Here is a 23,973-nt window from a genome sequence, read left to right as displayed (position 1 = left end):
CGGGCGTGGTGGCTCACGCCTGTAAATCCCAGCACTTTGGGAGGCTGAGGCGGGTGGATCACCTGAGGTCAGAAGTTTGAGATCAGCCTGACCAACATGGAGAAACCCCGTCTCCACTAAAAATACAAAATCAGTTGGGCCTGGTGGCACATGCCTATAATCCCAGATACTTGGGAGGCTGAAGCAGGAGAACCACTTGAACCCAGGAGGCAGAGGCTGCAGTGAGCCGAGATCATGCCATTGCACTCCAGCCTGGGCAACAAGAGCGAAACTCCATCTCAAAAAAAGAAAAAAAAAAAAAAAAAAAAAAGGAAGAAAAGAAAGAAACAGAAAAGAAAAAAGAAATTTAGAGGAAATAGACAAAATACAAAAGAAAAAAAGATTTTAGCTGTAATTTATATCCTGAGAGATATAAAATATTAGGTTACTGAAATAAGAATGAAATGTTATGAAAATATAAATTCAGATTACACAACAGGGCATTTTTTGGCCAGGGAGCCAAAATAACAATAACAAAACTCAAGCACTGTAATGTATACAAATACATATCATATACCTTTTGTATATATATCATTTACAGTTTACAAACCAATTAAAATTATAGCAATTTGTAAAATTCAACAAAAGGTCCACAAAAGGGAAAAATGAAATCTCCCACAAAATAGAAAAAAATATTAATAATGGAGAGAAAAGGCCTGGTGCAGTGGCTCACACCTGTAATCCCAGCACTTTAGTAGGCTAAGGTGGGATGACTGCTTGAACCCAGGAGTTCAAGACCAACCTGGGCAACATCGCAAGACCTCCTCTCTACAATAAAAAAATATAGTAGCTGAGCATAGTGGCACATGCCCGTGGTCCCAGCTACTTGGGAGGCAGAGGTGGGAGAATCACTTGAGCCCAGGAAGTCGAGGCCGCAGTGAGCCATCATAACGCCACTGCACTCCAACCTTAGCAACACAGCAATCCCATCTCAAAAAAAAAAAAAAAAAAAAGAGGAGAGAATATGAAAAGGAAGTAATTAAGAAGGGTACAATATCTGACTAACATAGTTCCAAGAAGTGAGAGCAATAAATATGGAGATAAGGAAATTATGAAATAAAATTTTCACAACCAAAAGGCCCACCAAAACAGACAGAGAATTTCTGAAGCTGAGGAGGGATAAAGATTCTAAAAGCTTTCAGGGAGAGTGATTAAGAGTATCAAGGAGGCCGGGCGCGGTGGCTCATGCCTGTAATCCCAGGACTTTGGGAGGCTGAGGCGGGCAGATCAGGAGGTCAGGAGATCGAGACCATCCTGGCCAACACGGTGAGACCCTGACTCTACTAAAAGTACAAAAATTAGCTGGGTGTGGTGGCGTGTGCCTGTAGCTCCAGATACTCAGGAGGCTGAGGCAGGAGAATTGCCTGAACCTGGAAGGCGGAGGCTGCAGTGAGCCAAGATCGCGCCATTGCACTCCATCCTGGCAATACAGTGAGACTCAGTCTCAAAAAAATTAAAATAAAAAAATAAAAAAACAAAAGAGGCCGAGTGAGTGGCTCACGCCTATAATCCTAGCACTTTGGGAGGCCAAGGCGGGTGGATTGCCTGAGCTCAGGAGCTCGAGACCAGCCTGGGCAACATGGGGAAACCCCGTCTCTACTAGAGACTCAGGAGGCTGAGGCAGGAGAATTGCCTGAACCTGGAAGGTGGAGGCTGCAGTGAGCCAAGATCGCACCATTGCACTCCATCCTGGCGATACAGTGAGACTCAGTCTCAAAAAAATTAAAAAAATAAAAAATAAAAAAACAAAAGAGGCCGAGTGAGTGGCTCACGCCTGTAATCCTAGCACTTTGGGAGGCCAAGGCAGGTGGATTGCCTGAGCTCAGGAGCTCGAGACCAGCCTGGGCAACATGGGGAAACCCCGTCTCTACTAAAATACAAAAGAAATTAGCCGGGCAGCGTGCACCTGTAGTCCCAGCTACTCGGGAGGCTGAGGCAGGAGAATTGCTTGGACCGAGGAGGCAGAGGATGCCGAGATCATGCCACTGCACTCCAGCCTGGGCTACAGAGGGAGACTCCATCTCTACAAAATAAATAAATAAATAATTTTTTTAAAAAAAAGAGTATGAAGGAAAAGCACAAAAATAAAAAGGGCTACTGCTTCTCCAAAGCAATATTGGAACCTAGAATACAACTGATCAATACTTCTGAAATTCTGCAAGCAATTTTCCAATTCTGTATCCAATAAGATCTATCAATAAGTATAAGGGTAGGATAGACATTTCAGGCCTGGAAGGTCTAATACACATTTATCTCCCCTTGTATCCTCTCTCAGAAAAGATGTCCTCTACAACAAGGAAGTGAGCTAAAAAGATGACAAAATGGAATCCAGGAAACTTGGAGATCCAAGATAGGAGATGCTACCAGTGGAGGTGCCCAGGTTCTTGGCGCTTTGAACAAAGAATAGGACAAAAGCACAAACAAAGCGAGGAAAGAATAAAACAACAAAAGCAGAGATTTATTGTAAATGAAAGTATATTCCACAGGGTGGGAACAGTCAGAGCAAGGGAGTCAAGGACCCAGTTACAGAATTTTCTGGGGTTTAAATACCCTCTAGAGGTTTCCTATTGGTTACTTGGTATACACCCTACCTAAATGAAGTAGTGGCCCATGATCAGTCTGAAGTTACAAAGTTACACCCTATGCAAACATCTGATTGGTTATGGAAAGTGGGACCAGTCAGAGGCTGAAGTTACAAAGTTATACTCCTATGCAGATGAAGACTTGGCCTGCCAACAGCGTGATTAGTTGCAGGAGGGGACCAATCAGAGGTAATTTCAATTTTTCACCTGCCACACAAAAAAGTATGGGGAGTTTGCAAAGCGGGGTAGCCTCCGGTCCTTTTGTTACTCAGGGCGTGGAATCTTAGGGTTTTCCTTTTAATTCTAGGAAGTCAACGTGAATTGGCCTTAGGTTCCCTGCCTCCAGACCCTAAGGTTCTCCTGCCTCAGAGACAAGCAAAATGAATTATAAGGATGAGATCTAAAGAGAAGGTAGTAACTCTAGAAAGTAATCAATACTCTAGGGTTATGACCAGGGGTGGGGGGATAATAGATCACCTAATGATGCATAGTTTATAAGCGTTTGAGAAGAATTAAGTGATCCACACATAGAAAATTAACTGAATGAAAAGACAGTACACCAAGAAAGAGAGAACATGCAAGATATAAAATGAACTAGGGAACTTTTTTGGCTCATTGCTGAGCAACATTTTTATTTTTAGAACTACCCTAAGAATTGATATAACTATACTGAGAGAACTGGGGAGGGTAAAAGAATGAAATCCTTATATATCATAACTGGAAGTTCATAGGTTACACCTAAAATTGATAGATGAAGCAACAGCAATATAAGAGTGTTTCAGAATACTGTATAGAGGTTAATATCAAAACCAACATCTCAAAAAGCTGAAAACAGAAAGGAGGGTGAGGAGACAGGGGACACAGGGACTTTTTTTATTATAGGCATTTCCCTGCCAATTAATTTTTTTAAAGTCTGTATTACTTATGGTGGTACACCAATATCATACATATCCTCCCACCATCTGAGCTTCTCTTATTTTCTTCTCAGTTTTACCCTGTTATTTCCAGCCTGACAAAATTATCTAAGTAGAATTATATGCTGCCCACCTAAATAAAATGCACTTATGTTTTTAAAATGCAATGATAAAAATTTCTAAATGCCTCACATAAAGTATGTAGCTTTAATTTTAAAAGTAATACTAAGTAAACATTCATGAGGAATCTACATGTCAAAATAAAATTCTTTCCAGGTTAGGTTTTAGAATTCCATCTAGCAACAAATATTCCAGTAGGTCTAATATCATTTCCCTAGCCCAGTTCTGCTGAAAGCATGAAAGGACTATTACTCCACAGTATTCAACCTCACCAAAAATTGTTTTATGTATGAGCTAATTTATGAAATTACTTTAAACTACTTTGACTACTTTAAACACTAGTCAATATCAACAGTCCATTGGTCCAACAAATTTCTTGATGCCAAAATAAAAGGCAGAGCCTTAAAGAGTGAACCACATACATTTAACCTATTTAAAAGCAACGGCTTCTAAAACTATTCTAAAAAATAAAATTTATTAAAACAATGAAAAAATAAAAGTAAAAGCTTCAAACATTAACCACAAATGACAAATATAAAAGATACTACTTTTAGCCTGGAAACCTGACAGAGAACCTCACCCTGGCTGGCGTCCAGAGTTCTTATATAGAAGAAATTCCTGAAATAAAGTTAAAAAGTTGATAGGTAGGAGACAGCAAAGAGCTTTAAATACCTGCTAAGGAACGTGGAATTTCCAAGATACAAACCTAACTCAGTTTTGCAATAAGCTTAAAGCAAGCAAAGAAAAAGAAAAAAAATCAACACTTAACAACATGAAGAATTATGCTCTGTGGTATCGGTGCTTGTCATACATGATATTCCTTTGCAGATCCGTATATTCCCTTTCCCTAGTTTAGTCTGGAATTTATTCTCCTATCCCTTTCTCTTCCCATTTTCTGAGTTAGTTTTCCTCCTATTCTATTCCCAATCATTAAATTAATAAAATGATGATAATCTGGTAAACAAACATGTGTTATTAACCTCCCTAATCTTTTTTTTGGGGGGGGGGGCGGGGGACAGGAAGTAGAATGTATTGGTATTAAGAGGGGGCAGCACAGTGGAAGCCCTCATGAGTGCAGGGCCAGCCACTTGTCCAGAGGGCCATGAATGGCAACGTACTTGACCCCACAGCCATCTGGGATGAGCCGCTTCTCAGCCACCGTATCTTCAAATTCATCGGCATTGAACTTGGTGAAGCCCCACTTCTTCGAGATGTGGATCTTCTGGCAGCCGGGAAACTTGAACTTGGCCCTGAGCAGGGCCTCAATCACATGCTCCTTGTTCTGCAGCTTGGTATGGATGGACATAACTTGGCCGACGTGAACCCTGGCCACAGTGCCCTGGGGCTTTCCAAAGGCACGTCACATGCCTGTTTGGAGCCTACACTGGGGTAGTGCAAGGTCAGAAACATGAACATACATCTGAAAGGCCTGTCTCCAAGGTCCCTTAGAGCAACCTATACAACAAACAGGCCGCACACACTACCAAGGAAGCTGCTGTTTACAGCCATTGCACACTGGACCCCCATAAGGAAAGGAATTCAATCAGCTTAATTGGCTGCAGGACCTCCGTAATCTTATAGCCAAAGTTGTGACAGCTATGTGACTGTTAAACAGCACTTAAAAATGATGACACAGATAATACTTGATCACACAGAGACTGACCATAGTTAACTGTACCTGAGAAATCAGACCATAAAGTATAAATATAATTTTTGTAAAATTTAAAACTGTACTGTTCGCAGTCTCACACCATGGACATATACAAAAAGTTGTAAGCTGTTGCTCTGAATGGTGGCATGTTTTTGTTTTCAACTTCAATTCTCTGTAGTTTCTCAAAGTTGTTTTTTTTCCCCTACAATGACTGTATCATTTAAATAAGAAAAAATATATATATAAAATACTAAAATCTTTTTTTGTTTCTTTGTTTTCTTTTTTTTTTTTTTAGACAAAGTCTTGCTCTATCCCCAGGCTGGAGTACAGTGGCGTGATCTCAGCTCACTGCAACCTCTGCCTCCTGGGTTCAAATGATTCTCCTTCCTCAGGCTCCCGAGTAGCTGGGGTTACACATAAGCACCCCACGCCTGGCTAATTTTTGTATTTTTAGTAGAGACAGGGTTTCACCGTGTTGACCAGGCTGGTCTCAAACTCCTGAACTCAAGTGATCCACCTCCCTGGGCCTCCCAAAGTGCTGGGATTACAGGCATGAGCCATTACCCTGGGCCTAAAATCTTTATAATGCTTATAAATATTAAATTCTTAACATACTTTTTTTTTTTTTTTTGAGATGGAGTCTCACTCTATTCCAGGCTGGAATGCAGTGGCACAAATCTCAGCTCACTGCAACCTCCGCCTCCCAGGTTCAAACAATTCTGATGCCTCAGCCTCCCGAGTAGCTGGGATTACTGGTACACACTACCACGCCTGGCTAATTTTTGTATTTTTAGTAGACATGGGGTTTCACCATGTTGGTCAGGCTGGTCTCGAACTCCTGACCTCAGGTGATCCACCCACGTTGGCCTCTCAAAGTGCTGGGATTATATGCATGAGCAACCACGCTTGGCCTACCATACTATTTTTGAAGTAAACATTCTCCATTACCTATACTGTAGATAATACACTACAAAAACAATTTATGACCACTAATAATCTTACGAAAGCTTTTTCCCTCTAGGAAACTTATAAATAACATGTTGTATGAAATATCATGAGTTTATCTCCACGCTAAGGTTCACTTATGGACTCACTTGGTCCACAGGCCCCAAGTTAAGAACGCGTTTTGCAGATTATCCATGCTTTATTAGTACCTGTTTATCCGCTAATTAGAACGACAATCTTAATCTAGGCCACAATATTTTCTGAAGCTCAAGAAAATAATTTAGGGGAGGAAGAGAGGAAGATAGAAATAGACAAATTTTCACTACAAGGCACTGTGATCTAACTATTTTTACCTGTTCTCCCTTCTATCAGCACAATTAAGAGTATGCACAATTAAGAGTATAACATTCCACTTTTATTACTACGAGCTAACAACTGTTCATACTTACTGACAGGTGAACAAAATTACAAATTATTCAATGTTCTCCAGCTTAGCTTTCATACTTTAGCTTACATCTTTTAATTTATATTTCATTTTCCAAAACAAATTTTAACAATTTTAATTAAAATATGTGTTTATTAAGTCCTTTTAGCAAATACAGTGCAAAGCACTTTGTTTTCTTACAATCTCATTAAGACAGTAGTAGCTTTATTATTATTCTATTTCCACCAATGAGGAAGTGAGAGTTTACAGAAGTTAACTCATTTGTCATAATCACTCGTTCACAGGTGATGAAGCAGGACTAGAATCCATGTCTATCTAGATCCAAGGCCACTTTTTTTTTTTTAAATAGAGATGGAGTCTCGCCCTGTAACCCAGGGTGGTCTCGAACTCCTAGGCTCAAATGATCCTCCGCCTCAGCCTCTCAAAAGTGAGAGGCATGAGCCACCACACCCGGCCAGGCCACACTCTTCTTAACCACTACATTCTAGAGCAACATGAGATAAACCACAGGCTCTCAGTGGTTTGGAGGCAAACACTTTGATATTCTGATGAGACCTAAGAATTACTGCCTAAAACTGCACATATGAAAATCTCCTCTATAATTTCATTCCCATCCACAGACTCTTGGTTAAAAATTCATAATACAGGGATTAAAAATAAGCTAGAAAACAAGTGTATTAGGAATGGGAACATATAACTCCCACCCCATCTCTACCAATAACTAGTGATGAGATTTTAGGAAAATGATTTTGTTTCTCTGGATTTCATTTTATTCAGTGGCAAACTTATAGATCCTGAAATCAGAAGTGTAGATTTTTTTCCTAGTATAACATGTTGCCACCTAGCTGTAGTTACAATAATTAAAACTCAAGAATTATGACTCAGACACAACATTTCTCAGCAAATCATTGTGGACTATTAAAGTTCATCTTCAATCATAAACATATTAGTATTATGCAATATTCATCTAGTCCATCCATAATGCAATAGCAACCACTCCTAAACTTACTGAAATTCAGTGAGACTCAGAAAAGAAATGTCAGTGATGATGGTACAGAATGTTTACATAAATAAAATCTACAAAGTCTTTTGCAACAAGTATATCTGCCAACTCTACTGAGAGAGGAAAAAAGGATATTACCACAGAGCAAATGTTATTTGAAGTTAAACTACTCAGCTAAACTCTATGTTCAGCTAGACTGTACACCTCAGAACATTCATTCATGTATCACTGCATTTAACATGTTCATTGCCTACTGCACACAATGCTTCAAACATTCTTACCCATAAAATTTTTTAGAAGGACTAAGTTTAAGTAATTTTTATTTTCATTGGTTTATTCAAGGGAAAAAAACTATTAGCAAAGACTAGTTAAAATCACATTGAGGAACAGGAATCCTTTTTATAAACTTTGATTATATTAACATTTGTTTTCCTAAAATTTTATTTCCTATAGTCTCAATATATGTATTGTTTAGAAATTGGTCTAATACACATAATTATAGAAACGGAACAGATATTAAGTGGCTTAAAAGTATCCCCTACCACAATGACTTTTCTTTTTTAAGGATTAAGACTGTTACAAGCCTTTAGCTATACCATAAAAATTATTTAATCTCTCAAAATAGTTACTTTTCAGAATTTCTGTGACTCTCATATCCCTAAATAAGGAGGGGTCAAAGAAAGAAACTGATATCTATGCCCATGTTTTAAAAACAGAATCATGATCGACCTCATGAGTAAAGATTTAATAAATATTGACAAACTGTCATTTAGTAACTAATGGTATCTAACCCAACACCCTAAAAAGAAAATGTGACAATAAAAATCGCAACTTATAACGCAACTCACAAAAATTAGTCTTCGAAATACCTAAAGATGCATACCTCTGTGTCCAGGAATTGATATAAGTAAATATTTTGAGAGTATGTTCCTTTCTGAGCTGCAGTCCATCACCACCTTCTACATCTGATACTGAAATAAAAAAGAAATTTTAAAATTATGAATGATGCTAAACCAGTATTAAAGCCAACAGTTCAAAATAAAGCCAAGAGTTACAAATGCAAACATTTCAGATAATCATTCTTTTGCTTCCAAAGAAAATAAGTCTACTTTTAATTAATAACTCATATGGGCTTAAGAACAGATTTTTGACAGATGTAAGGGGTAGGTGGGGCAGTGAGACTTTGCCACTTATTCTGGGATTATCTCTCATCTCCAAAACCAGCCTTCCGTTGTGATGCTGAGGCTGGGACCATGCAATCTACATTTTTCATTTCCAGCTGTCTTCCTGTTAAGATCTTGTTCTCCAGTGCCTATAGGGTACTAGAAGAAGAAGGCAGGAGGAGAGACCAAGGACTTGTCAGCTTGCTATATCTGAAAGCAGCAGCACTGATTCCAGCCTCCAGCTTAGTATTCCAAGAACCAGTCTCATGGTACTCCTCTCAGAGGTATCAGCAGTAGCCAGAGAGCATACCTTCCTTGAAGTCATAGCTTCCTTCACACGGCGTTCCTCTTTTGATATGAGGAAGCTTGAGAACATTCAGTTCTCATTAAAAGACCATTTCCCAAAATAATAAAAATTGAACATAACCATTCTTATAATTCCATCATTTTAATGCCTTTTACCTTCTTTGGCTGGTCCACACAGCTTTACAAAGTAGAAAACATAAGGGTCTTTGAAGCCACTAAACCAATTATTATGTATGTACAAGAAAGCATTTTTGAGGCTTATCAGCATTCTTACTGTTTCTTTATATATTGCTAGTGTCTTCTCTTTAATCCCAAGAAATCTTGCCTGGATCACTGTATCACATTAACGTGAGGAGGGGAAATCCCCTATGAAGCAGTAATATGTCCTACTATACCAATAACTTTCCTGTACCAAATATATATGAGGTTAGTTTACATTTAAAACACACACACACACACACACACACATATACACCTTCTACTTAATCAGACTATATACACAATGTTGAGACTTACAGCACACTTCCTCAACTCAGCTCCAGAAATGCTGGTAAGCTGAACTAGGAGGTTGGAAGATTCCTCTCTGGTAATACTGATTAACCAAGAAGGGGTTTAAAAAAAAATTACCTTGGCCAAGGAGAAAAGGAAAAGGCGTAAGGCCAAAATACATGTAAAACAGTCACAAGGTAGTAACACCTACACCCAAGACCAGGCTTTTGGGACCTAGATCACATCTGAGGCCCTGGAAGCCGAAGACACTACTGACCATCAGGGAGAAGACCTGGGCAACAAAGCTTAGCAACTAGGACAGAATAAGATATAGTTGGGGCCTAAGATGAAGCAACCACTAAAAACAACCTCTTGCATTGTATGATTTCAACAAGGTGAAGAAGGGATCACAGTACGCCATGCCAGTTTTCCTTCCCCAGCCATAACAGTGCCTAAAAACAGAGGGAAGAGTGGCTACAACCATCATATCCTACTCTAACAAAAAACACACATGGCACACATTCTGAAAAAAAGTTTGTGTGGCCAGAAAACCATCCTCACCAGAGGCCCACCTGACAGCCTAGCTGCTAACCAACAAAAACTTTCCAACTTATTCCATCCAACCCAGAACCAGAAAGGCAAGTGAAGGACATTCATCAGAGTAGAGTTCTCCAAACACACAGCTATCATCATACTCAAAAGGTGAAAGCCCAAAAGCTTTTCCTCTAAGATTAGGACCAAGATAAGGTGGCCACTTTCACAATTTCTATTCAACACAGTATTAGAAATTCTAGTCAGAGCAATTCAATGAGGAAAAAAATGGAAAGAAGTCAAGTCACCTCTGTCCACAGATAACATGAACCAACAGAAAACCCTAAGGATTACACAAGAACTGTTAGAACTAACAGCCGGTAATCCCAGCACTTTGGAAGGCCAAGGCGGGCAGATCACTTGAGCTTAGGAGGTCAAGACCAGCCTGAGCAGCATAGTGAAACCCCATCTCTACGAAAAATATAAACAATTAGCCAGGCACGGTGGTGCACACCTCTGGTCCCAGCTACTGAGGAGGCTGAGGTGGAAGGATCACTCGAACCTGGAAGGTTAAGGCTGAAGTGAGCCGAAAAAAATCAGTAGCTCCCATTAAACTGCAGTTTGCATTTCAGCATTCCAACCTGGGTAACAGAGTGAGACCCCCTCTCAGAAACAAACAAACAAACAAAAAAATAAGTGAATTCAACAAAGTTACAGGATACAAATTCAAAACACAATAATCAGATACACTTTTGTCTTTTGAAATTTTTGGTTTTTTGAGACAGTCTCACTCTTTTGCCCAGGCTGGAGTGCAGTGGCACAATCTTGGCTCACTGCAACCTCTGCCTCCCAGGTTCAAGCGATTCTCCTGCCTCAGCCTCCTGAGTAGCTGGGATTACAGGTGCCCACCAGCACACCTGGCTAGTTTTTGTATTTTGTAGAGACGGAGTTTCACCATGATGACCAGGCTGCTCTCGAACTCCTGATCATAAGTGATCTGCCCGCCTCAGCCTCCCAAAGTGCTGGGATTACAGGTCAGATGCATTTCTAATACACTAACAACGAACAATTTTAAAAGGAAATATAAAAAAAATTCCATTTGCATCAGCATCAAAAAGAAAAATGAAACAAGGAGGAAAAGACTTGTTAACAATGAAAACTACAAAATGTTGCTAAAGGGAATTAAAGAAGATGTAAATAAATGGGGAGAAATCCCACATTCACGGGTTGGAAGACATTATATTGTTAAATATCGACACCACCCAAATTGATTTATGAATTAAAAGCAACCACTATCAAAATCCCCAGTGAGGCCCAACAGCTCACACCTCCGATCCTAATGCTTTGGTAGGTTGAGGCAGGAAGACTGCTTGAGGCCGGGAATTCAAGACCAGCCTGGGCAACACAGCAAGGTACCATCTCTAAAAATATGTATATTTTTAAAAATTAGCCAGGCACGGTGGCACACGCCTATAGTTCTAGCTACTCAGGACACTAAGGATAAGGTGGGAGAATGGCTTGAGTCCAGAAGTTCAACGCTATAGTGAGATATGATCATGCCACTGCACTCCAGCATGAGTGACAGGGCAAGATCCTGTCTCTTAAAAAACAAACAACAAAATAAATAAAATAAATGTTCACGAGTTATGTGGAACTGGAACCATTGTATACTCTTGCTGGGAATATAAAATGTTACAGCTGCTGTGGAAAACAGTATGACAGTTCCTTGAAAAATGAGAAACACAATTACCATATGATCCAGCAATCCCACTCGTGAGCATATATACTGAAATGAATTGAAAGCATCATCTCCAAGAGATCTTTGCTCTCTTGGACCTCTACTATACGGTGTATAAATATCCCATTGCTCCTAGGCTACAAACCTGTATGGCATGTAACTGTACTGAATACTCTAGGCAACCATAACACAATGTAAGTATTTGCGTATCTAAACATATTTAAGTATAGAAAAGGTACAGTAAAAATTATAACCTTAGGACCACTGTCCTACACTAGGTCCATCATTGACCAAAACATCGTTACTCAGTGCATGACTGTACTTGTACAATTCAACTGGTATGAGGTATTTAAAGTAGCCAAATTCACAGAAACAAAGGAGAAGGGTGGTTGCCCAGAAATGGGTTTCAGTTTTGTCACATGAAAAAGCTCTAGAGATTTGTTGCATGAGAATGTTAACATTTCTAACACTACTCAACTATATACATAAAAATGATCAAGAAAAGAAATTTTTCGCTCATGTCTGTAATCCCAACACTTTGCGAGGCCAAGGCAAGAGGATCGCTTGAGCCCAAGAGTTCAACACCAGCCCGGGCAACATGGCGAGACTCCCTCTCTATTTAAGAAAAAAAGACCAACAGTAAATTTTATGTTCTATATTTTTTTTACCACAATTAAACATTTTTGCAATTATTTTTTAAAGGAGTTAGGGAAATCCAAACTGTAGTTTAATGGAAGCCACTGAATTTTTTTTGAGAGGGAGTCTCACTCTGTCCGCCAGGGTAGAGTGCAATGGTGCAATCTCGGCTCACCGCAACCTCCGCCTCCCAGGTTCAAGTGATTCTCCTGCTGAGTAGCTGGGATTACAGGCATGTACCACCACGCCCGGCTAATTTTTGTATTTTTAGTACAGACAGGGTTTCACCACGTTGGCCAGGCTGGTCTCAAACTCCTGACCTCATGATCCACCCGCTTTGGCCTCCTGGGATTACAGGTGTGGCCCACTGCGCCCAGCTGCCACTGATTTTTTAGACTGAAAACAGGTGGGAGGCAGAGCAAGCACAGAAGGCTCCACTGATCATGCCCATGCCCCCGCCAACAAGGATACCAAATTAAGATCTACATAGAAAAAACACCTTCATAAAAAACAAAAATCAGGTGAGTACTCCTAGTACCTGGTTTTAACTGAAACACCTTCATAAAAAACAAAAATCAGGTGAGTACTCATAGTACCTGGTTTTAACTGCGTATCACTGAAGGGAGAAACAACAGTCCTCAATTAGCAACTACTCACACTTCCTGTTCCCCCACCCAGCAGCAGAAGGCCTGGTGCCTAGAGCCTCTCGGTGCTGCTGAGGGAGGGAGAACACAGCAATTGCAAGCCACTGAACTCAGTGCTGTCCTGTGAGAGCAGAAAAGAAAACCAGATCAAACCCAGGTGACACCCACCCAGGGAGGGAGCATTTAAACCAGCCCTAAAGCGGAGGGCAACTGCCGATCCCAGGAGTCCCAACTTGAGTTCCCACCAGCCTCACCATGGAGGGCTACAGCACTCCATGTTTCCAAGTAAACTTTTTGGCAGTCTAAGCCGTAAGGACTACAACTCTTAACCGATTCTTAGTAATGAATGAACTGGGCACCAAGACAGTAGAGGTGGTGGGAAGGGGGAGAGGAAGCAGGGAATGAGACATACTGAGACACCAGGCAGGGCAGCCAATAGAGTGCTGGCATCACCCCTTCCCCTAGACAGGCTGCATAGCTCAGGGCTCCAAGAAAGATGCCTTCCTTCTGTTTGAGGAGAGAAGGAAGAGTGGGGGGGGACTCTCTTGCATCTTGGATACCAGCTCAGCCACAGCAAGACAGGGCACCGCTCAGAGTCATGAGGTCCCCTGTTCAGGGCCCTAACTCCCAGATATTTCTACACACACCCTGGGCCAGAAGACAGGAGCTGACAGCATTCATCACCTAACTGAGGAGCCCTTGGGCCCTGAATAACCAGTAGCGATATCCAAGTACTACACTGAGGGCCTCAGTTGAGCCTCTGAGACTTGCTGGCTTCAGTGAGATTCAGCACATTACCAGCTGTGGTGGCTATGGGGCAAAACTCCTACTTGAGAAAAGCTGAGGGAAAGAGTAAAGAGAACTTTGTCTTACAGCTTAGGTACTAGCACAAACACAGCAGGGTAGAGCACCAGTTGATTCTTGGATGTCCCTAATTCTAAGACCTGACTCTTAAATGGCATTTCTGGACCTGCCCTGGGCCACAGGGGAGCCCACTGCCCTGAAGGGTGAGTCCCAGGTAACAGCGTTCATGACAAGCTGACTTCAGAGACACTGGGCCTTAGAGAAACATCGGTGAGTCTGGCAGTACCCCTTGTGGCCTGGGGGTGGCGGTGGCTACCAGGTGAGGTGGAAATGGGAAAAAGAGTGAGAAGTACCAGTCCTGTGGTTTGAATACCAGCTCAGCCACAATACAAAAGTATTGCTCTAGTCCCTTAACTCCCAGACAACACTTCTGGACCCACCTGGGGTCTAGAGATCTTCCTGCCCTGAAGGAAGGATGCAGGTCTGGCTGGCTATGCCAACTGCTGATTGCACAGCACCAGGGCCTTCAGCAAACATGGGAGGTAGCCAGAGTGCAGTTACAGCAGGCCTTGGGTGAGACCCAGCATAGTCCTAATTTCAAGACTGACCCGGCACAGTCATGGTGGCCACAGGGGTGCTTGTGTCACTCACTCCAACCCCAGCTTTAGGTGGCTCAGGACAGCGAGACCGTGTGTTTGGGAGAAAGTAAGGAAAGAGAACAAGAGTCTCCACCTGGTAATCCACAAATTACCCAGATCTTGTCCAAATCCATCAAGGTGGTACCTGTATGAGTCTGCAAGAACCACAGAATTACTGGGCTTGGGGTACCCCTAAAGCAGATACAGCTTAGATCACAATACCCAAGTTTTCTTCTTTTTGAGATGGAGTTGCCCAGGCTGGAGTGCACTGGCACGATCTCGGCTTACTGCAAGCTCCGCCTCCCGGGTTCACACCATTCTCCTGCCTCAGCCTCTGGAGTAGCTGGGACTACAGGTGCCCGCCACCACGCCCGGCTAATTTTTTTGTATTTTTAGTAGAGACGGGGTTCCACCATGTTAGCCAGGATAGTCTCGATCTCCTGACCTCGTGATCCGCCCGCCTTGGCCTCCCAAAGTGCTGGGATTACAGGCGTGAGCCACCGCGCCCGGCCCCAAGTTCTTTCAAATATCTAGAAAGCCTTCCCAAGAAGGACAGCTTCAAATAAGGCCAGACAGTGAAGACTACAATAAATACCTAACTCTTCAATGCCACTCAAGAACATCTACTAGCATCAACGCCATCCAGGAAAACATGACCTCACCAAATGAACTAAATAAGGCATCAGGGACCAATCCTGCAGAAACAGAGATATGTGACCTTTCAGATAAGGAATTCAAAATAGCCGTGTTGAGGAAACTCAAAGAAATTCAAGATAACACAGAAGGAATACAGAATTCTATCAGATAACTTTAACAAGGTTAAAACATGTAAGAAGACTCCAGCAGAAATTCTGGAGCTGAAAAACGCAATTGGCATACTAAAGAATGTATTAGTCTTTTGCAGCAGAATTGATGACAGAGAAGTAAGAATTAGTGAGTTCAAACACAGACTATTTGAAAACACACAAGTCAGGAGAAAAAAGAAAAAGGAATTTCTAAAAATGAAGCATGCCTACGGGACCTAGAAAATAGCCTCAAAAGGGCAAATCTAAAGAGTTTTTGGTGGCCAGGCACAGTGGCTCACACCTGTAATCCCAGCATTTTGGAAGGCTGAGGCAGGCAGATCACCTGAAGTCAGGAGTTTGAGACCAGCCTGGCCAACATGGTGAAACCCCGTCTCTACTAAAAACACAAAAAAACTAGCCCGGCATGGTGGCGTGTGCCTGTAGTCCCAGCTACTTGGGAGGCTGAGGCGGGAGAATCGCTTGAACCTGGGAGGCAGGGGTTGCAGTGAACCAAGATTGCGCCACTGCCCTCCAGCCTGAGCAACAAGAGCAAAACTCCGTCACAAAAAAAAAAAAAGACTTCCAAATCTTAAACAAAGGCAAAAATGTTATTTTTGAGTATGAGTTCCTAATGATTCTCCAAAAAAAAAAAAAAGTGATCACATTTGCAAATGTTAAATCAGTCATTGAAAACTGGTTAACAAAGGGAGAAATCAGCCATTCATCCTGACTTTCACGTAGAAATAGCAAATAAAAGTAATGAAACAGGTAATAAAAGCAAGTTTCTCCTGATACAGATAGTCCACCTAATCAAAGAAAAAAGTGACAGGATTAGTTTTGTAACTGTTAATGTAATAAAAGCCTTAGGCAATGGCTGCTTGCTAACTATGACATTAAGTGGCACTCCAACCAACCCCATGGAAGAACACAACACAACCTATAAAACAGTCTTGCCAAGAAATTTAACCTGAATCTGATCAAGCCTCTAGATCTAACAATAAAAGTATGGAAATACAAAAAACAAAGCATAATAATAGCACAAGGACAAAATCTGCAAAATCCAGATGGGAAATCGTATGCAGTAAGCAAGCCATGGTATGAGCAGTTTCTGCAACAAATAAAAAGGAAGATAGAGGGGAACCTAGAAATTAAAACAGACTTAGGAAAAAAATTAGCTATGCCGATTCAGAGGTAACTCCCAGGAAGTGAGGCTTGAAAATAAAGAGAGAAAAGAATTATGTATTGAAACAGTAACAATAACCAACAGAGATATCAATGGCTACAAACTACAGGGCACCCAGAATTCACAGAATTAGTCCAGACAGGTAGCCAACAAACAAAACACAAATAGCAAAACAAAATAATAACTTTACTCACACTAGAAACAAACCAAATTTCCATTAGAGTGGATTGAGTTTAAAAATAAAAAAAATAAATAAAAAGGATGCGCTTTGGGAAGACAAGGCGGGAGGATTGCTTAAGGCTAGGAGTTCTAGACCAGCCTGGGCAACAGTACAAGACACTATCTCTACAAAACAAATTTTAAAATTAGCTAGGTTTGGCCAGGCACAGTGGCTCACGCCTGTAATCCCAGCACTTTGGGAGGCCGAGGCAGGCGGATCACGAGGTCAGGAGATCGAGACCATCCTGGCTAATAAGGTGAAACCCCGTCTCTACTAAAAATACAAAAATTAAGCCAGGCATGGTGGTGGGCGCCTGTAGTCCCAGCTACTTGGGAGGCTGAGGCAGGAGAATGGCGTGAACCCAGGAGGCAGACCTTGCAGTGAGCCAAGATTGCACCACTGCACTCCAGCCTGGGCAACAGAGGGAGACTCCGTCTCAAAAAATAAAATAAGATAAAATAAAATAAAATTAGCTGGGTGTGGTAGCACGCACCTGTAGTCCTAGCTACCCAGGAGGCTGAGGTGAATGAGTTGCTTAAGCACAGGCAGTCGAGGCTGCAGTGAGCTATAATGGCACCACATGATAGGTAACAGAGCGAGACTACCTCAAAAAAAAAAAAAAGTTATCATATATATGCCAACATACGGAATTCTATTCAGCAATAAAAAGAAACCGACTACTGATGCACCAACAAGCAACATGGATGACTTCTAACCGTATGCTAAGTAAGAAGAATACCAACCAGGTGTAAGTAGTACATAAAGTTTATTTCTAGCTGGACACAGTGGCTCCTGCCTGTAATCCCAGCACTTTGGGAGGCCGAGGCGGGCAGATCACCTGAGGTCAGGAGTTCGAGACCAGCCTGGCCAACATGGTGACACCCTGTCTCCACTAAAATTTTGTATTTGTGAAAATACAAAAATTAGGCTGGGCGCGGTGGCTCACACCTGTAATCCCAGCACTTTGGGAGGCCGAGGCGGGTGGATCACGAGGTCAGGAGATCGAGACCATCCTGGCTAACACGGTGAAACCCCCCGTCTCTACTAAAAATACTAAAAATTAGCCGCGTGTGGTGGTGGGCACCTGTAGTCCCAGCTACTCGAGAGGCTGAGGCAGGAGAATGGCGTGAACCCGAGAGGCGGAACTTGCAGTGAGCCAAGATCGTGCCACTGCACTCCCGCCTGGGCGACAGAGCGAGTCTTCGTCTCAAAAAAAAAAAAAAAAAAAAAAAAAAAAGAAAACAAAAAAAAACACAAAAATTAGCCAGGCATGCTGGCACATGCCCGTAATCCCAGCTACTCGGTAGGCTGAGGCAGGAGAATCACTTGAACCCAGGAGGCAGAGGTTGCAATGAGCCAGGATCGTGCCATTGCACTCCAGCCTGGGTGGCAGAGCAAGACTGTCTTAAAAAAAAAAAAATAATAAAATACATTTAAAAATAAAGCTTAGATGACAAAGCACATCAGCAGTTACGACAATGCAGAGTTGGTGGTGGGGCTGATTACAAACAGGAATGAGGAATAACTGGGTGATGGAAATGTTCAATTGTGGTGGTTCTTATATGAGTGTATACATTTGTCAAAATGAATAAACACATACCCTTACAATAGACTAACCTTATTGTATGTAAATTATATAACAATTTAGTTAATTTTTAAAATCAGCAATTCTAATAGGTCTCATGTGAATCCTGATTCAAATTGTGAAGGTAAAGTTAGAATTTTTTAAAACTGAGAATATAAGGGAAATTGAATGCTATTTCGTATTAAGAAATTACTCTTGGGAGACCGAGGCAAGAGATCTCTTGAGGCCAGGAGTTCAAGACCACCCTGGGCAACCCCTTCGCTACAAAAAATAAAATAATTAACTGGGCATGGTAGTGCAAGCCTGTAATCTCAGCTACTTGGGAGGCTGAGAAGAGAGGATCACTTGAGCCTGGGAGTTTGAGGCTCATAGTGAGCTATGATCGTGCACCCCTGCACTGAAGCCTGGGCAACAAGACCCTTACTCTTTAAAAAAAGAAAAATAGAAAAGAAATGAAACGAAACGAAATGAAAAGAAAACAAAAGAAATTTACACAACTAGACACTGGAAAGGTTAGAGAAGAGGAATGTAGGGAGAGATTGGTTAATGAACAGAGAATTATACCTAGCCAGGAGGAATACATTCTAGTGTTTTATAGTACCGCAGGATGACTATTTTTTTGTTTTTGTTGTTCTTTGGAGCTTTATCAGGTTTTTGTTTGTTTAGAGAAGAGATTTAGCTCTGTCACTCAGGCTGGAATGCAGTGGCACAATCACAGCTTACTGCAGCCTGGACCTCCTGGGGTCAAACAATCCACTTGCCTCAGCCTCCCAAGTAGCTGAGACTACAGGTGCATTTCACCACACTCAACTAATTATCAATTAAACTTTTTGTAGAGATGGAGTCTTGCTGTGTTGCCCACACTGGTCACTAACTCCCGGCCTCAAGTGATCCTTCTGCCTCAGCCACCCAAAGCACTGGGATTACAGACATGAGTCACTGATCCTGGCTTTAGGATTACTATAGTTAATAATTCGACATTTTAGCTAGCAGAGGCTGGACGCTCGTGGTGGCTCACGCCTGTAATCCCAGCACTCTGGGAGGCCAAGCGGGTGGAATACCTGAGGTTAGGAGTTCAAGACCAGCCTGGCCAACCTGGTGAAACCCCATCTCTACTAAAATGCAAAAACTTAGCCGGGCATGGTGTTAGGCGCCTGTAATCCCAGCTACTTGAGACCTGTGGCAGGAGAATCACTTGAACCCGGGAGGCGGAGGTTGCAGTGAGATGAAATCGCACCACTGCATTCCAGCCTGGGCAACAAGAGCAAGACTCCATCTCAAAAAAATAAATAAATAAAAGATAAATAAATAGCAGAGAGGATTTTGAATGTTCCCAACACAAAGAATGATAAATGTTTGAGATAACAATAATTACCCCAATTTGATCATTACACATCATATAAAGGTACTGAAATAGCATGCTGTACCCTATAAATATGTATAAGAATTATGTGTGAATTTAAAATAACAAAAAACAGACCATGGCCAGGGGTAGCAGCTCACGCCTGTAATCACAGCACTTTGGGAGGCCAAGGCAAGATTTGCTTGGGCCCAGGTGTTTGAGACCAGACCGGGCAATGTAGCCAGAACCCACCGTTTTTCAATTAAAAAAAAAAAAATGGAATGTAGTGACATTTTCCTGTAATCCTAGCACTTTGAGTGGCCAAGGTGGGCAGATGGCTTGAATTCAGGCGTTCAAGACCAGCCTGGATAACATGGCAAAACCCCATCTCTACAAAAAAAAAAGACAAAAATTAGCTGGGCATAATATCCCGTACCTACAGTCTTAGCTACTCAGGAAGCTGAGGTGGGCGGACAGCTTGAGCCCCAGGAGGTCAAGGCTGCAGTGAACCAAGAGCATGCCACTGCACTCCAGCCTGGGCGACAGAGTGAGACCCTGTCTCATAAATACATAAAAAAACAAAACTGGACACAGTGGTGTGTGTCTCTAGTTCCAACTATTCCGGAGGCTGAGGTGAGAGGATTGTTTGAGCTCAAGAGTTCTAGGCCAGCCTGGGCAACACAGCAAGACCCCATCTTTAAAAATAAAATTTTAAAATGTTAAATGGTTATTTTAATATATTTAAATATATACAGATAATATATAACACCTGGATTTACTTCAAGCTAAGCCAGTGGGTGGGAGAGAGACAATAGATAAGGTAAGGTGAAAAAAAGAACTACCCATGAGTTGGTAAATGTTGACTGGGTGATGGGTACATAAGTGTTCACTGCCCATAAACTTTCCCATTTCTGCACATGACTCTAGATATCTAAAACTTTCTACAACGACCAGAGAACCAAAAACCAAGACCACATACCACATAGCCAGAAACAAGGGTGAAAATAAGAGAACAATAAAACAGAAGATTAAGATATTAGTTACAATAGGTAATACATTCAAGATATTAGATAAGCTGAAGAATTCCAGCAAAATTATGAAGAATATTAAAAAAAGAATCAGGGAGACTGACTAAAGACACCTAGCATTCATCCTACACACAAGAAAGGACAAAGGTTAACAAATAAACAGCTAAGATCTGACAGGTGTGTCAGAGAGACCATCTGAGTGCAGTTGGGGAATGGAGACACACCTGTTGGTGACAAAGTCCAGGAAGGCAGTATGGAAGCATCCAGCTTCTGCAGCCCCATCTCCCCTCACCCAGATGGGATTTGCCTGCAGTCAGCAGGGACTTCCTGATGCAGGGAAAAAGTAAGCAGAAGATCCCTCACCAGCACTCCCATTACCACCACAAACACCTACACTCCTTACAAGTGGCAAATCGGCCAGGTGCGGTGGCTCATGCCTGTAATCCCAGCACTTTGAGGAGCTGAGGCAGGCGATCACCTGAGATCATGAGTTCAAGACCACCCTGGCCAAGAAGGTGAAACCCCATCTCTACTAAAAATATAAAAATTAACCGGGCTTGGTGGTGGGTGCGTGTAATCCCAGCTACTGAGGAGGCTGAGGCAGGAGAATCGCTTGAACCCAGGAGGCAGAGGCTGCAGTGAACCAAGACTGTGCCACTGCACTCCAGCCTGGGCAACAGAGTAAGACTCCATCTCAAAAACTATAAATAAAATAAAAAGGAGAATCCCACAGTCCTTGCAAGCCCTGAGCCCAATTTAGAGAACTGCTGGAAATCCATACAGCTGCACTGCCCAAATTAGGAGCACAAGGAATGTGCTCCCCAACCCCCACCTACCCCCAGTGAAACCAACTGTGGCAGTGCAACACCATCTTGAAACCAGAGCCACCTCTGAAGTGCACCCTCTGGGGGCCAGTAGCCACTGCACCTCTGCAGCACTTCACCTCCATCTTCATTACACCAAGGCCACACAGGTGAATGAATGCCACAACTATAGCTGCAACTTTGGTCCCGCACAGCAGGGAAAACCAACTCCCACAACCAGACCACACTTCAAGCCAAAGGAACAGTCTGACAGTCCCATCCAGGACAAACCTGCCCATAAGCCAACCAAGCCACTATAAGCTCTCTCCAAAGTAGGGGAGGCCCGCAAGCCAAAGAGCATGTGATACACCCCAAGGTTAGTGAAGCAGCCATGCACCCTTACTCAGTGCCTAAGAAAAAGGCTCCTAGCACCTCTGCCCCATGTAGACATGCTTCTGGCCTCCTGAACAGCCCTGCACCCCCAATAAGGGCCTCAGAAACATTACCACAGGTCGTCCCTGATGGGCATCCCCCCAGGCCAACCAGGCAGCCAAAAGCCCACATCCCAGTCCTAAGAAACAGCCCAATGGGCAACCCCTGACAGACACATCTAGGCTGGCTGAGCAGTTGTGCACCTGTGTCCTAGACCTGAGAAACCATGGGCCACTCCTGCCAGGCACAACACCAAGCCAATTGAGCAACCACATGCCTGTGCTCCTGGCCAGAGTAACAGTCCTGTGGCTTCAACTCCAGCAAGCCAGACCCCAAGTTGGCCAACTCACCATATGCATACATGTGTCCCTGACTTGAGAAAGCCCAATGAGCCAACCCCCCTGGCAAAGCTGCACCACACACTCCCTCATCCTAGGCTGCTGAGAAACTCTCAAATGTCACTAGTACAGATTACAGATGAAGAAACTACATTACTGTGTCCACATAGAACCAAGGCCAACACACTCCACTGATCTAAGATCCACTTATATAAATTAAGTCTTTCCCTATAAAATTTACTCCATAAAATTGAAAGGGGGGGGATTTCCAACAATGTGTAGAAACAACGTAGAGAAATCAACAGAGAAAAAAGAAACATGACATCTTCAAAGGCAAACAGTATAATTCTCCTGTAATAGACCCCAATCATAAAGAAATATATAAAATGCCAGAAAAAGAACTCAAAATAACAATCTTAAGGAAACTCAGGAGGTACAAGGGAATACAGGTAAGAACTTTAATGAAATAAGGAAAATAATTCATGATTTTAATGAGAAATTCAACAAAGAGTTGGCCAAGCACAGCAGCTCACACCTATAATCTCAGCACTTTGGGAGGCCAAGGCAGGTGGATTGCTTAAGGCCAGGAATTCAAAACCACCCTGGGCAACGTGGTGAGACCCCATCTCTACAAAAAAATATAAAAATTAGCTGGACATGGTGGTGCATGCTTATAGTCCCAGCTACTCAGAGGCTGAGGTGGGGGAATCACCTGAGTCCAGGAAGTCAAGGCTGCAATAAGCTTTAATTGCGCCACTGTATTCTATCTAGCCTGGGCAACAGAGTGAGACCTTGTTTCAAAAAAAAAAAAAAAACAAAAAAGAACTCTAAAAGCAGCAAAAGAAAAGCATCAAGTCACAAATAAAAGTATCTCCACTAGACTAACAGATTTCTCAGCAGAATCCTTACAGGCAAGGAGTGAATGGGATTAACAGAGTTAAAGTACTAAAAGAAAAACAAAAAAACAGCTAATCAAGATTATACCCAGCAAAGCTGTCCTGCAGAAACGCAGGAGAAATAAACCTTCACAAACAAAGAAAAACTGAGGAAATACTCATCATTAGATTGCCTTATAAGAAATGCTCAAGAATTTCACATATGGAAGAGCAAGCAAGGAACAAAGGATATATAATGTAGTAACTAAAAAACAATCAATAAAATGGCAGGAGTAAGTCCTCACCTATCAATAATACCTTGAGCATAAATGATTTAAATTCCCCCATTTAAAAGTTATACATTGGCCATGCGCAGTGGCTCATGCCTGTAATCCCAGCACTTTGGGAGGCCACGACGGGCAGATCACTTGAGGTCAGGAGTTCGAGACCAGCCTGGCCAATACAGTAAAACCTCATCTCTACTAAAATACAAAAATGAGCCGGGCATGGTGGCATGCGCCTGTAATCCCAGCTACTCAGGAGGCTTAGGCAGGAGAATCGCTTGAACCTGGGAGGCGGAGGTTGCAGTAAACCAAGATCACCCCATTGCACTCCAGCTTGGGTGACAAAGTGAGACACCATCTCAAAAAATACATATAAAAAATAGAAGTTATAGACTGAACAACAACAAAAAAATTCAAAAATATGCTGTCAACAAGATACTAACTTCATCT

At 42.2% G+C, this 23,973-nt stretch overlaps 2 protein-coding genes and 1 non-coding gene across 4 annotated transcripts in view; all 3 read right to left on the bottom strand.

Annotated features, from left to right (window-relative positions):
• Positions 1–23,973, bottom strand: part of USP34 (ubiquitin specific peptidase 34) — a 283,644-nt gene that overhangs the window by 222,228 nt on the left and 37,443 nt on the right. For both annotated transcript variants that reach the window (XM_031008389.3, XM_063695856.1), the window contains exon 2: positions 8,583–8,670. In XM_031008389.3, coding sequence (XP_030864249.2) covers positions 8,583–8,670 — 88 coding nt within the window. The remainder of the gene's footprint in view (positions 1–8,582; positions 8,671–23,973) is intronic.
• On the bottom strand, positions 4,646–5,038 carry LOC134756791 (large ribosomal subunit protein uL16-like). The gene has a single exon (XM_063695865.1). The coding sequence runs from the start codon at positions 4,959–4,961 to the stop codon at positions 4,722–4,724; it is 240 nt and encodes a 79-aa protein (XP_063551935.1). The 5' UTR covers positions 4,962–5,038; the 3' UTR covers positions 4,646–4,721.
• On the bottom strand, positions 5,083–5,217 carry LOC115933627 (small nucleolar RNA SNORA70). Its single transcript, XR_004069494.1, has one exon. It is a non-coding gene; the product is annotated as a small nucleolar RNA SNORA70 (small nucleolar RNA).

This window comes from Gorilla gorilla, chromosome 12 (assembly GCF_029281585.2).
Source record: "Gorilla gorilla gorilla isolate KB3781 chromosome 12, NHGRI_mGorGor1-v2.1_pri, whole genome shotgun sequence".
Taxonomy (NCBI): Eukaryota; Metazoa; Chordata; class Mammalia; order Primates; family Hominidae; genus Gorilla; species Gorilla gorilla.
This window is presented reverse-complemented; position numbering and strand designations above follow the sequence as displayed.